This window comes from Peromyscus californicus, unplaced genomic scaffold (genome assembly GCF_007827085.1).
Source record: "Peromyscus californicus insignis strain IS unplaced genomic scaffold, ASM782708v3 Scaffold_4__1_contigs__length_199733344, whole genome shotgun sequence".
Lineage (NCBI taxonomy): Eukaryota > Metazoa > Chordata > Mammalia > Rodentia > Cricetidae > Peromyscus > Peromyscus californicus.
Genome location: NW_026294562.1, coordinates 38,027,521 through 38,044,126, shown reverse-complemented (window position 1 = coordinate 38,044,126; position 16,606 = coordinate 38,027,521). Strand labels below are relative to the sequence as shown.

Below are 16,606 nucleotides of genomic sequence, written 5' to 3'. Positions count from 1 at the left end.
GCATTAGAGGAGTTGGGGGAAGGGGTGGGAATGACGTAAACCCAGTATTCATGTAGGAAATTCTCAAAAACATTAAATAATTAAAAAAAGAAAACGAATTCACAAATAAGTCCACTGTGTACCTCCCCTGCTGCCCCTTCTCTCTGGTCTTTGAGACTGGGTCTCACTAGGTAGCCCTGGCTGGCCTGGAACTTGTTATGTAGACCAGGCCTCAAAGTCGTTGATTCTTCTGCCTCTGCCCTCCAAGTGCTGGGATTACAGACATGTGCCACCAGGCCTGGCCAGCTTTATTTCTTATATTCAGTCAGTTCGCCGTTATTTCTACTAAGAGAACCCAACCCTTCCCAGCATATCAAGGGAAGATCCTGTATGACTGCATTTTCTTTCCATTTTTCACCAAGTCGATATTGAGATGATTATAATTAAACTTTCTAAGGATTATTAATCAATCACATTAATGATTGTGCTTAGTTTCTCCCCTCAGTACCATGCAGTTTTTCTGGAGTCACAGCAACTCAATAAAAAGAATACTTTGTTTCGTTATCAATTCTGAGTTGAGGGAAAATAAATCTTGGAAGGTCACTTTAAATCTCCAAAGTCAATATTACTTGAACCAAAAACCCCTTCATCTTTTAAAACTGGCAGTGTGAGACATTTGGCTTATGGAAACTTTCAGTTTAATGTTTACAAAATGCAACACAATTGGCTTTGTCTGCCAGTTCTTGAGACATCGCACAAACGGGCCAAGAGCCCATCCTATTGAAAGAAATACAATATTTATGTCCTGGGCTGCAGAGACTGCTTAGTTGGTAAAGTGCCTGTCACACAAACATGGGGACTGAGTTTGGTTCACAGACCCCACGGGGCGCCATTATAATCCCGGCCCTGGGGATGCAGAGACAGTAGGATCCCTGGCCAGCCTAGCCTAATGGGTGAGCTTCAGATCCCAGTGACAGTCCCTGTCTCAAAAAACAAGGTAGATGTGGTACCTAAGGAGGAATGGATTCTGAGGTTGCTCTCTGGTTTCCACATGCACACATGTGCAAATGCACCCACACACCCACAAACACAAACACAACCCATGAACACACACACACACACACAGTTGCACACACTATTAATGTCTTAATAAACTGTTAATCAGGAGGAAAAGGGCAAAATACTCATATCTAATTGTATGATTCAAAATTATAAAATCCTAAATGTTCCTTGGATAACTCCCAATGAAAATGAATGCTGATAAAATTGAAATGCCTCCAAGATCTGCAAAATATTCTGGCGGGTAGGATGCACAGTGTCAAAATGTCTTCACAGAGTAGGCCTCCAATCTGGGGGACGGAGACACATGGGTAGCGTTGTAGCTGGAGTAGTCTAAACACAAGCACATCATTTTTACGTGTATAAATGCTTTGCCTGTATATATGTCTGTGTGCCACCATGTGTGTTCAGTGCCCTCAGAAGTAGAAGAGGGTGTTGGGTCATCTGGAGCTGGGTTTACAGGTGGTTTTGAGTCACCTTGTGGATTCTGGGAAATGAACCCAGGTCCTCTGCAAGAGCAGTATGTGCTCTTAACCACTGAGCCATCTCTCCAGCTCCACAGCCTGGTATCTTAAGGACCAGAAATCCCCTCATAAAGATTTTGCTTACAATAGTAACTTTGGCTTGCCAGCCATTTTCCTTCCCCTAAGGCTCTGCAGTCACATTCCTGTCCAACTAAAACCACCCTAGAAAGCCCCAAACTTCCCTTTGGGTGGGGTTGCTCTCCCTTCTCTAGGAGGCAGCCTGCAGTTCATGCCTAAACTACAGAATTTGCCTCCTGTCCTCAACATGGCTCTGGTGGTCTCATCCTCTCATTAAGCTTCCTACCCTCTTTCTCCTTGGCTCCATTTTCTTCCTTAGGAGTCCGTGGAGTGAAGACATAATTAATGTCTGAAGCTGTGGCAGCCATCTTGTGATTACAGGGCCACAGAGTAGCCAAAAAAAAAAAAAAAAAAAAAAAAAAAAAAAAAAATGTGAAGGATAGCCGAACAGAATGATGGAATAGCCTGGATCTTTGAGGACATCACCAGGCTGTTCCCCTGTCTCCAGACATTGTTAAGCAAGTGACCGATGTAAATTAAACCAGTGCCTCCCACTGTGTCATGAGGTGTCATGACCATCAGTGGACATGCCATTTGTACTGCCCTCTGGGGAACAGAGAGGAGAGTGTCTCCTGACACCATCGGTGAATTACCCTGGACCTCTCCACACCCCGAAGACCACCCGCATCTCCTGTGGCTGGCCAGCAGACCTCATCATGGGGAGATCCGTCTTAAACCATACTTCCCGGTTGCTTGGCTGAAAGCCTTTGTAATAGGCTGGTTTCTGCTAAGCGGTGCATGTGACGGTTCATCAAACGTCTCCTAAAACCTCTGCCCCACACAGCTGTGCAGCCAGCCTGGCCCAATCCAGATCCCACCACCTCACGCTGGCTGCACTTCTTGCTTCGGAACTCATGTTCATTTTTGTCAACCTTTGGGGCACTTTTTGATGGGTGATGATCACATCTCATGAGAACAAAATGGAAACACTGTCATGTGATACCTTTGAGAGTATATTTATAGTGATTCAACAATTATAGATGGGAGAGGATAAAAGTTTCATCAGTATGTACGAGTTCATTTCCTGTAACAAGTTATGTTTGTTTTTTTTTTTTTTAATTTTCAAACTCGAACTCAGAGATTCACCTGCCTCTGTCTCCTAAGTGCTGGGATTAAAGGTATGCGCCACCACTGCCTGGTTACAAATTATGTTTTTATATGGTGTTAGGTTTTAGTGTACAATGTGCTCGGTAAGAACTAATTTTTTTCTCTGTTCCTATCATGTATGTTTCCAGCACACTCCTTTACACCTCTAGAATGCACACCTTACAGAGTTGACAGATCCATTAAATAACACAATATTTATAAAATAGTTGGCAGAGTGGGTGATATACACTAGGCATCTATACATGTGTTCTAGGATTGTCTTAAACCAGAATGTGAAAACCGAACATTACTTCCTGGTAATCATAACTGATGGGTTGAAATTTATCTTCCATATCGATACAGTGACTTTATGAACCTTACTTAATAAATGCTCCAGAGATAGAAAGCTCACAGCATCCCCCAGTCATGGAGGCAGCCGACTTTCCTGTGTCGTCAAAGAAGTGTGTGGTTCAAGTTACATCAGGGCTGTGTGCTTTTCAACAAAATATCCCATTCCCTGCTTGTCATAGTTCCTACCGAGAGCTTTCTCAGAACTCCTTGTTTATTATGAACCACTTCTGGTCACGGGGGCAAGGACATGAATTTTAAAAGCTGTCTCAATTACAGGATAATACACGCAATGAACGATAACCTAGCAAGATGGGGACTGTTCTACCGCTGAGGCCCTGGGATGAATCACTCAAGGGATGTGTGTGCTAGAAAAGCCGTGTTCATTACAAGCGTTGACAGAGGCCAGTGACAAATACACGTCTTCCTGAAACCACAGTTTTATAATATAAGGTGACCTTTTTCATTTTGGGGTCTTAGTTCACCCAAGCCTAAGGACCTCAAATGTATTTAGGTATTTTTTTTTTTTTTTTTTTTTTTTTTTTGGTTTTTCGAGACAGGGTTTCTCTGTGTAGCTTTGCGCCTTTTCCTGGAACTCACTTGCTAGCCCAGGCTGGCCTCGAACTCACAGAGATCCGCCTGGCTCTGCCTCCCGAGTGGTATTTAGGTATTTAAGAAATGTTATCTGTTTTGGCAAAGACGAGGAAAGCTGCTATCAGGAATATGCAGTCTTTGCTCCTTGGCACTCATTCTAATATCTTCAGGGAGAAAAAAGGGGGAAAAAATATAACAGTCATGAAGGCACGGCTCCTACTACATGGGAAGAACCTCAGAGAATCAAAAAGAATTCTTAGAAAACGTGGGAACGGAAATTAAAAACTCAGTGGAAGGATTAGAAGATAAAGCTGAGTAAATCTCCCAGATAGTGAGAGAAAGATAAACGGAAATGGGGATAAAAAGTAAATAAAATTGGAGGATAAATCTAGAAGATTCCTACCCACGTAAAAAGTCAGGGATTCCCTTCCCCCACTCTCAAACCATGGGTATGCAGACTACAGAGGGCCTCTGGTGGCTCAGCACATCAAGTGACAATAAACCAGCACAGAGGCAACATCTGGAAACCCTGACACACTGGTGGGAAAGCAGAGGTGGCATGGATAGAGAGAACGCATAAGCTATACAGAGAAAGCAGGAGCCAGCACAGGGGGCCAGCGCAGACAAGAGGGGTCTAGGGGATGCAGAAAGATGGAGAAAGAAGGTCCCCAAATAACGATTCTAGAGGCTACCAGTACATACCAGAACACATCAGAGGCTCGGGGAAAACTTCTATAGCCAATGACAAGAACAACAATAAAAACAGTGTAGAGAGCTTGAGGCTCGATAAGGACAAACCCAGTACAAATGAAGAAACCAGGTCTGAACAGGAGCCACAGCGGTAAAACAAGTACTTGCCTCCGTGTGCAAGATTAAACAAAAAGCAAAGAAAAGGAATTTGAGAGAAGGAAAAACAAAACAAAACAAAACAAAACACAAAGCAACTACAGCACAGTAGGCTCTATGTTCTGCAGATGTGGAACCCTCCGACTCAATGGACAGGTTAGAAAATTTTTAGAAAAAAAAAATTCCGTCTTACCTCACATTTTTATTTTATAAGCAATGCAGTGAAACAGTTATTTATACAAGATTTACATTGTGTTAGGTACTATATGCAACTCAGAGATGAAACAAAGTATAAGGAAGGGTGTGCAAAAGTTACATGCAAACACAGCATTTCGTATGAGGGATTTGAGCATCCACAGATTTTGATATCTAAAGAAGGTCCTGGAATTCCAATCTCTCTCAGAGAGCAGCACATGACTGTATAATATGGTATTTGCAAAGTTACAACAAAATACTCAAAACTGACTGGCAGGCACAATCATGACGGAAGTATCCTAGAAGATGGGAAGGCAGGAAGGGTGTTTATGCAGACAGGGAGAGTTCACGGATGAGGCAGGTGTGGGGTTAAGACAAGACAGATGAATTGCTGTTTACAGGGAGAAGTTGTCAGCTAATACACAAAAGAACGACACTGACACAGAGGCCTAGGCATACCACTTAGCGACACGGTTTAACTAGAGAGGGGTTAACCCAGAGAGCTGAAGACACAACATCCGAGGAGGGAAACACTCGTGGAGGTGAACAGAGACCTGTTCTTTCCCCTTGTAAGCTTTATAGAGCCATCCGACTGCTAAACTGCACATTTGTGTGTGTGTGTGTGTGTGTGTGTGTGTGTGTGTGTGTGTGTATGTGTGTGCGCTCGTGTGTCTGCACAGAAGTTTGACACAGAAAGATATAAACAGAAGGATGGATGATGACATGATGCCAGAGGTTCCTTCCATTTCCAGAACTCTGGGATCAGAGTGAGTTCTTTCCGCTGTGGGTGGGCACAACAATGGCAGAGATGTTAACACCTCATTTCCCAAATAAGATTCAACTGGACCCTGGAATGCTGCCCACTCCCCTGCCCGCTCCGCAGGGAGACAGACAGCATCCAGTAACAACAGTTGTATGTATTAGGCACTAATCCAGACGTACCCACATACAATAAAAGGGAAAACAACTTCTTGCAGATTAAGTGCTTAAAAACTCAGAAACGTTCATAAGGTTTGGTGAGAAAAAGAAAAGAGAAATATCACCATCCTTCCCAAGTAGCAACCAGGGTAGACATTTCCATTTTAGCCAAATCATTTATTGAATGAATAAGTCCAGTTGTTTTTAATTCTTTGGTGAAATTCCAAGCACTACCTTTCAACATGGGACAGAAAAAGAATGAGCTCCTTTTGGCCAACATACATTTCATCTTTCCTTATTGCAGAAAGCAGACAACTAATAATTGCATTTTGGTTACTATTATTTTGAATTAGGATGTCACTACCTCCTATTCTAACGTTGAATTTCTCTAAGTCTCTGGACACAATAACTCTCATAAATAAAAGCCAAAGGCAGGCAGGGATGGTGGATGCATTTGGCTTACAGGGACCAGGCATGACCATCTCTCTGAAGTTAGTGACTCTGGGCAGCAGGTTTCCATGGGTGACTTTCACTGTGAAATTCTTCCACTCCAATGATCAACTAGCCATCCAAATGAAGGAGACATTTGTGGAGCTCATACCATAGGGAGCAATAAGACTAAACAGGAAATGGATCTACTTTATTCTTGCATTGGGAGAGAAGGTGTTGGTTCCTCTTTCTGTATATTTGTGAGAGAAACAAAATTAGGCCCAGGCATTGGGCAGCATCCTGCACCGGAAGGCCCCTGGATCAAGGGGAAGTGGCTGGACTCCTAACTCAAGTCTGCAAGTTTATACATCATGAAGTGCAGGCTCAGACATTCACCACTAATTTACACAGGACATAGAACTACACTGAGGGAATATACTGGTGGGTCAGTAGAGACTATGTCAAAGAGATGCCGAGGTAGTGAGGGGGCTGGATTGACAGAGATTATCTTGGCTGGGTGCTGGCCTCTGAAAGACCACCCGATCAGGAACTGTCCAGGAATTGCAGGAAGTTAACATGCATACATGCAGCTTCAGCAAACGATCCAGTCAGTTGCTGTTAGGTAAACCAACCAAGGGGATAGATTCAAAAGGCCAGGATTGAGAGGGGGATTTCTTTTTTCTTGTGTGGTTTTTTTTGAGACAGGGTTTCTCTGTGTAACCTTGGCTGTCCTGGAACTCGCTCCGTAGACCAGGCTGGCCTTGAACTCACAGAGATGGTGCCTGTGCCACCACCGCCTGGCGAGAGGGGGATTTCTAAGGATTGAGAAGGCCCAAAGCGACCCTCCCATAGAACATCAGAGGCAGTGAAACTCAAGGGGATTAAAGCCTGTCTCTGCTTAGCTACAACCAAGGACTTCATATACAGGAAGCCAAGAACAGCAGGGAGCAGAGAAGCGTTTTGGCCTCAGGTCCAAAGCCCTGAGCTGGGACACAAGTTTGGTACTGGCCATAGTCAAAGGTACTTTCGCTTAGTATCTTTGCAGATAAATCTGAAGAAAGGCACCAGGGTCCTATTCTTAATATAATCTGAAAACACTGGCATTTTGCTACGTTTTGTATTTCAGATAACACATCACACATTAAATCTCTGATGGAGCCCGGAGGTGCCTCAGCTACAACACTGTTACCCTCAGTCACACAGCCCCCGCCCCCCACCCATCCCCTTCCGTGTACTGGAAGCCCTGTTTGGACAAGCAGGTGCCTGTCATGCAGAACCTAGTCACAAGGAGAAGCATTTCTCTAGAAGGCCAGCGAAGGAGGCTAGACAATTGGAGAGCTGACAGAGACATGCCCACTGTGACACATTTCCCTTGAAGTCATGGAAAATAAGAATGTTATTTTTGCTTGTTTGTTTTTGCTTTGTGAGACAGGGTCTCACTATGTAGCTATGGCTGGCCTGGAATTTACTGTGTAGATCAGGCTGTCCTTCACCTCACAGAGATCAGCCTGCCTCAGTCACAGTAAGGATGTAATTTTTTAGTGCCAAGATTTGAGAGACAGAGAATGAACACAAAACTTGCTTCATTTTTTAAATGACAAATACACACACACACACACACACACACACACACACACACACTCACACACACACACACACACACACACAGAGTCCTGGATGTCCTGGATCTGCCTATGTAGACCAAGCTTGTCCGGAACTCAAACAGATCCACTTACCTTTGCCTCCCAAGTGTTGGGATTTAAGGTGTTTGTCACCACATCTGGTAAGAAGGTATTATTTTTAATTACTTGTATGTGGATATCTGTGTGTGGGTGTGTGCATGTGAGTGCAGGTGCCCAGAGAGGCCAAGGATATCAGGTCCTGGAGCTGAAATTGTGCTGGGAACTGAACCCAAGTCTTAATCACCGACCCATCTCTCTCTCTCTCTCTCTCTCTCTCTCTCTCTCTCTCTCTCTCTCTCTCTCTCTCTCTTTGTCTCTCATCATGATATCTAATGTCTGGCCAGCAGTCACCACCCACACCTCCTGTTTTTTGGCAATATGGCTTATCTGTAAATAGGAGCCATGAAAAGAATCTTACTAATATATGAAAGACACCTAGAAATAATACCATTCATCAATTCCTTAAGAAAAGAGTATTTGCAAATTACCTCTGAGCCCTAAATTATTCATAAAATGTCATGTATCTGAAAAATTCACTGCAGTTTCCTGTCCATGCAGAAATCTGTGAGGGATCATTTGAAAAGTCAATCACTTCAGAAGCAGTTCTATAGTTTATAAAAAAGAAAAGGGAAGGAAAAAAGGCAGCAGCCACCTGGTAAAATCCAGGTGCAGGAGACGTGATGGAAATCCACGGTCCTCCCTTAGCTTTCTGGGGGTAGAGGGGAAGCAACACTATCAGGCACACTGTGAAGTTTCTTTCTGTCCGGGTCTGATGGGCTGGCATTCCATGAATATAACTGGAGTGATGTGTGAGGCCCCCCTCAGAGACCCATCACGGCCACTGTGGTCTTCTTCCTAACAAGAGATGTTCTTGGGAAGGCTTTGCTTCAGGGTCCTAGAGAATGTGCACTTTTGTTTGGTGATCCACTTCCTCAGAATCTACTAGGGACATTGTATTTCCTTGCTCATGAGTACTTGTTCCAGGCAAAATCACAGTCAGTTGAAGGGCTGGTTAGGGTCATAGTTTCAGAAGCCAGAATGTGCATGATAGCTCTTCCTCCTCCGGCGTGTCTGCAGCATCACCTGGGTTCCTCGGGCCTCATCAGACCTCCCTGACGAATTCTTGAGCTAAAAAACTGCTTTGTCTGTTCCATGTGCCTGGAATTAGCCAAGAGGGTATTTATAAACCAGCATTCACTCTAGCACAGCACCTGGGAAAGCCAGACACTGGTAAATACTGCCGTCTCTAATTGCACAGATCATTAGAAAAATTGCAGCTACTTTACATAGTTCTATTACATTGGCATGCTAATAAACAGGCTCTGTGACTCGTTTTATAGGAGTTGAAGTGGATTCCTGTTCTCGTGTGCACTCTCCTTTTTTAAAGCTTTGATCCTTGAAATTCTCTTCCCACCCTTTCTCATCTTCCTTCGTTTTTTTTTTTTGAACCTGGTTTTTGTTTTCGTATCTGTATCTGGTCTGCACCGGACTTTGCAACCCCAGGGCCTCTGTGCTAGGGCAAACCGTGTGTCGGACAGTTTCCCTTGCCAGGTCCTGCCAGCTGAGATGGCAGGACACCAAGGAGGAGGCGAGGACAGAAGGCCCTGGCTCCCTTCTCCCTCACTTTTCTCCTTCCTTGTTTGTGCAGTGTCTCTGGTATCGGCTCTGTCCCCGCCACTGTCTCAGCTCTTTTGGCTGGTGTCATCTTCCACTGTCCCTGCCTGAAAGGTGGCTGTAGGTCCCAGGTGGCAGGGGCACTGTGGGCGCTGCTTCCTACCGGGATTCCTTGGGTTTCTGCCGCTTCTCCCTCTCGACTCTTCCAGCCTTTTTGCACTCAGTAAATCAACTCCCTTTAAAATTCCAAGTGGATTTTCTATTTTCTTGACTGGCCTCTGAGTAGTAAAGTTTCATCTGATGCTTTCTGCCAAAACAATTCCATGCTGCCTCCTGCAAGTGGAACTTAGGAGGAAGCGGCAAGGTGTTCAAGCCTCGAGGTGTCTGGCTATATGGTAACAAATGACTTGATGGCGGCATGCCCCAGGAGGCATTACAATTGTCTTCAAGTCAATCTTGACAGCAACCCTTTGGGCCAGGGATTCACTTATTCCAAATAATTCACTTATTCCAAATGGGGACTCTCAAACAAACACTCACACAAGCAAACACACTCACGCATGCACACACACACACACACACACACACACACACACACACACACACACACAAACAAACAAACACAAATAGGGACCTCTTACAGATGAGGAACCCGTGGCACACCAAAACTAAATCAGCTTGCCTAGCGTTGCATGGCCAGAGTGACAGCTGGTGGGCTGGCGTTCCAGGTGGTGATTTATTATGATGAAAAAGCAAGAGAAATACCTGAGGCAGGGGAGTAAGCCAGACTGTCTGCAAGGCTGAATGAAGATACAGAGGAAGAAACAGAAAAGCCCAAAGGGTCTAGAGACACCAAATTGAAAATTTAACATCCAAAGGGTATCATCCATCGAGGCTGCACAGTCCTGGATTGGGGTCCGGGCACAGCAGGGAGGTGCAACAACCGTAGAAACACTGTAGCATTCTCTGCCCATAACAGGGCTAGGGAAAGATCTGGGATGTCAGCGCATTCTAGCACCCCCTTTTAGTCATATTTTACCTAGTACAGGTTCCCCCGACTTCTGCTCCCACTGAGCACAGATCCAAGTCTTTGTAATTGAGAGAGTCACTGCTCGATGAGTAGAGTAACAGTTCTAAGTCCGTCCAGGAAAGGTGGAACTAAAAGTGCCGTGGCAGCTTTCTTGTGAATGCAAACGAATATGACACACTTTTAAGAGTGTTTTAGGATATAATTATTGATGAGTTGAAATGTGGCTGGTATCATGATAGAAAAACGGCCAGAGCCACAATGTTTTTAATGAGAAAAGTAGCCAATGACCTCCAGCACACAACCAGCACGGGTAGGCAATAATGTAAGTCTGTCACTTTGTCCATTACAATTTTTTTTTTTAGTTCTTATGCAGCAAAAGAAGGTAGCACAAATACCGGACTAGAGGAACTGATGTTAGGAAGAAAGGCAGTCACCCAACGTTGCCTACAGCACACAACAGGAAGACCAAAAGTCTCTGCAGGTCTTGATGCAAGGACCGTGTAAGGAAAGAACAGGAGGTTTGGACCCGGGAGATCAACTAGACTCTAATAGCAGACGTACACATGCCACCGGTAGTCCGCACAGCCATTTCCTGATTTTTTAGACTACTCTAAAGAAGGGTCTCTCATCTACTTTAATATGGCTCTCCTTCCACGTCTTTAATCTGAGTGGTAAGCAATTTGGGAGGAGTCCTGTGGCTACAGGAATCACCTCATGCGCTCCTAGGTTCACAGTAAGAAGGGCTCAGGATTGCTGTCACATCTTCTGGGTCAGCCTGAGATCTAGATGCTGGACTCATCATCAGTTCTGAGAGTTTTGCCAGCTGGCCTCCCAGGTAGAAGTGGCTAGTGGCTTCTCCTACGGCATCTGCTCTTCTCTTAAACTCCATGTCTCTAAAGTGGACTAGCTGTTAGAGACAGCCACTAGCAAAACACGAGCAAAATCTGAGACTGGCTAGCAAGATGATGCTGGCGGGGGCCTCTGTGATGCCAGAGCACAGACGCATCGGGATGAAGTGCGCTTTCAATCTGTATGCATAATCAGAGCCACAGCTCCGCTCCCAACTGGGCAGGAAATCACGGCGAGAATGAATATTCATGTGTCTAACTTATTCCACAACACTAAGTGGAATTGCTCTTAGTTTTGAGATGAAAAACTATTTGCCTTTCTAGTTCTCAGAGCTCAATTTATACCTCCTTTAAAGAACAGATTTCTTAGTAGGAAAGAAAAATTCAAGTATCAGAAATTCAGAACTTACATACCCACAATTTGTCTGTGAAGCAGGTTGCTGATGGCATGTCGCGTTGTTCCTGTGATGTGCGCACTCTAACCCGAGATCATGTGATAGAACCTTTAACTATGTACTCCTGGCACTGGGGAGATGTCTCAGTTGTTAAGTACTTGCTAGGCAAGCGGGAGGAGGAAAAGGCAGTTGATCCCTGTCTCAGAAAGCAAGACAGATAGCTACTGACCTCTGGCTTCCACACTCACATGTGCATATCCTTTCACATGAACACACAGATACAACACATACACATGTGCGCACATGTACACACAGAGACAGAAAGAGAAAGAGAGAGAGAGAGACTATGTACTCTCTATCAGCAGCTAAATATACTTTTAAGGCACTCTGACTTTTTTCTTTGCTTCCTAGTCCATTTTGAGAGTATACTTAACAAACCAGAATGTATTCTAAGAAACAGTGGGACTTGAAGGGTCACAAAGAATTCTAGAGACAGTCGTTTCCCACTGCAATATATGATTTAGGTGTGGACTTATCTGGGTGCTATTCAATGCTTTAAAGTTAAGGGCTCTATAGAGCCCGAGGATGGCAGCTGTTACCTGAAGTACTCATAGCTTATATGAGCACAGATAAGGCTAACACAATGTTGAAGTGAGAAAGCAGGCCACTTGGAACAGGAATATGAGTCACAGTGTAACAGAAAAATCTCAGACGTAAATTTCAATGTCAATATTTGATGTACTTTCTTTTTTCTCTTTTTCAATGCATTTTTCTTCTCAGGCTGTATGTATATGATTTTAAACCTTAGTGGACCAGATGAGACTTAGGACCACATCAACTTATTACTTCAAGAAATATCATAAACAGCACTAAAGAAGATGATGGAACCATGATAGAAACATGTCTTTACAATTTGTTGGGGGAGGTTTCCATGCTGAAAGCAGGGCAAACATCCAGGAATGTTCATTCCCAGGGGGCTCTTGGGCCATTATTTCTCTTCAGGTTTTAGCATCTCTGAGTCTTGAATCCTTATGAGTTCCCTAAGGAAAGGCTGAGACTCTGGTGGGTCTTTCAGCTTTCCCTATACATCAAGGCTAACAGCAGAAACGCCTGTGGGAGGGAGCAGGAGAGTGACAGACAGCAGGGACTGAAGCAGAGGGTGGTGCCTGGAGGGTCCCGGAGCTCTCCTCACTAGCTGAGAAAAGCCAGGAAGAGTGAGGCTGCTTTAACTTCCTTGTTGGCTTGTTTTAAGGACATCCTGGGATCTCTGTAATGCCTTCTCAGTTGCCACTGGGAGAATACCTGGTTGAGTACCATCCAGACTTCAGTGCTGTAGGAGGGTGGGCTCAGTGGAGCGACCAGGACTGACCAAGGCCGCTCTACCAGCCTTCCCACACCCTTCTGCTGTGGATGGAATACTTTTTGGTTCTTGCAGCTGAACCCTGACTGACAGCTAAGTATAAGATATCAAATTGCAACATGGCGGTAGAGTGCCAGAGAAAACCAATCCAGTTTCCAAGAGAGCTTGGAGAGGTAGCTGGCTTCCTGCTGGCCACAAAGACTGGCTTGAGGAGAAGGCCAGAGCCTGAAGACAGCACTCAGATACCCAGGAGTTGAACCCCTCTCACCAAGAGACAGGGCCCTTAAGAACCCTTCTGATACCCAACAACAGCAACAATGAGAGCGCCAACAAACAAACAACAAAACCCCAGCCCCCAATCCTGTTCCCTTAGTGCCGGGAATTCCAGTAAGCGATTCAAGAGCGCACTGAATCATATGCTCATGGTCATGACCACGGGAGCAAACCATAAAAAGCACCATCACGTCCTATGAGAGTTGTTCTTAGCCTTGCTGGGACTTCCCTCGGACCATCCCTCTTCACTCTGAGCTGCCATTTACACTCATGGGGTACAACCCATGCATTCTGCTGCCCCACACACAGAGAGGATGGACTAATTGAGAAACCAAATCTGAACATTCACGCTCCGTATTCACATTAGGCTAGTTTATGTTATTTTAAATTTCTTCAAGCCAAGAAAGTTGGCCAAATCAAATGCCCTTTCTGTAGTTCAAGCCACTTAAATCATTTACAGAGGAGCCTTTCTGATGGCTCTGCAGATGAAAGGGTCCAAACCGTGTCCTGCTGGCTCGCACTTGACCTTCTCCAGAGCCTCGCTTGCTACCCTTGCGTCTACTTTTCTTTGTAGCCAAGAGAGAAAAGTCAGAGCAAGAAAATACTACTGATAAGCAGATATAACCACCAAACTTGAGCTTGCCAAAGACCATGCTGAACTCGGGGCTGACAGATGTGGCAGTTCTGAGAGCCACTAATATTGTTCTTTTTACCATAGTCATTAAGGTACAAAACAGCGTATAAAACTGCTTTCTAGCTATATGAGTAATATGTACGAAGAGAGGCTTTTTTTTGTTTTGTTTTGTTTTGGTTTTTCGAGACAGGGTTTCTCTGTGTAATTTGCGCCTTTCCTGGATCTCGCTCTGTAGACCAGGCTGGCCTTGAACTCACAGAGATCTGCCTGCCTCTGCCTCCCGAGTGCTGGGATTAAAGGTGTGCGCCACCACCGCCCAGCTCGAGAGGCTGTTTTAAAGAATCTACTCACAGGTTAGGAATGTAGCACTGTGGCAGAGTGCTTGGCAAGCACTCGTAAGGCCCCGGGTTCAATGCCTAGCATGGCACCAGTAAGTAAAAAATGTAAGAAGTTACTGATGGGGGTGATTAAGTATGATGACACACACTGAATATGAATTCAAGGCTAGCTTGTGCTACATGAGCCCTTGTCTCAAAGAAGGGCGTGGGGGGAAGGGAGAAAAGTAAAAGGTCATGAAGATAGATCACTGGGTAAAAAGCACTTGCTACGTAAACAAATGTGAGGACCTGAGTTTGAATCCCCAGACCCGCATAAAAGCTGACAGGCAGCATGAGCATCTCCACTCACACAATCTTGGAGGCAGACAGGAGTCTCCTGGCAGCTCATGGGACAGCTAGACAGCCTTGCTTATGCAGCAGGAAAGCAGAGACTCTGCCACAAAAAAACAGTGGAAGGTGACGACCACCACATGGGGTTGTCCTTTGATCTCCACATGTACACTGGCACAGGCTACCCACGTTCACACATGTGAATGGCCATGCATACACGCACACTCACTAAAATAACAATGATGAAAGCTTTGTCTTTTTGCATGCAGCCAAGAGTATAACTGTTTATAACTTATTTCTACAAAACATAATAATTAATCGCAGAGGGAAACAGAAGGGTTTTCCTTTAAATGTATTTTTGCAACAGTAAAAAAATAAAGCATGCCCTTTCTCCTATGCCAGAGGCAGGGACAGGCACATCTGGTTGCTAGAAACACAATCTCAGGGGTACTGCTTTTGGTCCGAGGTTGACAGAGGAGCAGCCTGGTTGATTGGCAGGCTGATGGAACTGAATGTTACCTGTTTGAATAAAGCGTAGTCCTGTCATGTGGACAGTGTTCACCGACATATAAGGAAGATGATGAGATTGTGGTCGCTAAGGAAGCAGCTTCAAATAATGATGGAGTGCTGGGCACCAGGTCGGGCCTGTGTCGGGATCCCAGGGCTGGGGGAGTGAAAGCAAAGGTATGCACTCATGAATCTCAGTAACACAGGCCACTTTAGAGCTGCAACAACTTAAATGAGTCAAAAGCATTCATTTTATGTACCAGGCTGCAAACGAAATTATGAATTAACTGTGCTCTTCGGAACTACAACAGAAATGTAAAATATCTGCTTGCAAACAGGTTAGACAGAAAGGAAATGACATTAATTTACAAAATGGCTTATGGAAATGACATTAGGGATGCTCTTTTAAAAACCTAATAAAGTGATTTACTCTTTCAAAATGGCATAAAAATTCCGAGGACTTTAAGGAGATAATGTGGCAGAGATTAAAAGGTGACTGGCAGATGCATGAACAGAGAGGATGGGCTTTCCCTCCACAGGAGAGCAGACTTCAGGGGACACAAACTCTCTAACAGAATAGCAGCCTGGCACATCTCAATCCCGTTCGAGCCTATGTGGACTTGTGGACATGACTCAGGGCTCTTCTTAATATCCTATTTCAATAGCAAGGCTGCCTTTATAAAAGTGAGAAAGTGCTTATTTCTTTTTAAAATTTTAGAGTTCAAGAAAGTATTTATGTCAGGGTCCTCCACAGTTTGGAAGGAGGAACTCTTCAGGCTCAGCAGTGACCTGGAGCGCATAGGCGCTCCATCCAAGGTCCTTACAGATTTTTTCCCTCTTTTTTTTGGGACAGGATCTTATTGTACAGCCCTGGGTGTACTGGAACTTGCTATATAGACCAGCCTGGTCTCGAACTCACAGAGATCTACCTGCTCCTGCCTCCTGAGTGTTGGGATTAAAGGCATGTGCCACCATACATGGCTTATATGAGTTCTGTATCCTTTCTCAAACTGAGCTGGAAACATGTCAATGAATACAGTACAGCTTTGGGGTGTTCCTGACATTGTTTGATACACACAGAAAGTTCCAGATGATGTATTTTCACTGTGTAAATGGAAAATGGGAACATGGCCACGTGAGGCATTGTCAGATGAGTTTGAAGGTTTTTGTTTTTTGTTTTTTGTTTTTGGCTGAATCTAGGGCCCTACACATGCTAGGCAAGTGCTCTGCCACCAATGTAACTCTACCCCTGATCTTGGATTTGAAGGAGTCTATTTGATGAGGTAGAGGGGCAGGCATGGAGGGACAGTGGAGCAGGGACAGGAAATGCTAAACTTGAGTTATGAAGTTTAGACAATAAATAAAAATGTGCCCAAAGCCATAAGCAATGGTCCAATTCATGTGAAATAAAAAAGCCCCAAACCCATCACAGGTGTGGTGTACATCACACACAGGTGTACTACTTCCTCTGTTTTCATGGATTCTGGGTACAGTGGAGTATATTTAATTTTACTACATCTACTGGGGAGCCCGAGACAG

At 44.6% G+C, this 16,606-nt stretch overlaps 1 protein-coding gene across 3 annotated transcripts in view; it reads right to left on the bottom strand.

Annotated features, from left to right (window-relative positions):
- The window catches only part of Pip5k1b (phosphatidylinositol-4-phosphate 5-kinase type 1 beta), a 277,351-nt gene that overhangs the window by 42,051 nt on the left and 218,694 nt on the right, over positions 1 to 16,606 (bottom strand). For all 3 annotated transcript variants that reach the window (XM_052762416.1, XM_052762418.1, XM_052762417.1), the window contains exon 13: positions 15,080 to 15,224. In XM_052762416.1, the coding sequence (XP_052618376.1) occupies positions 15,080 to 15,224 (145 nt within the window). The remainder of the gene's footprint in view (positions 1 to 15,079; positions 15,225 to 16,606) is intronic.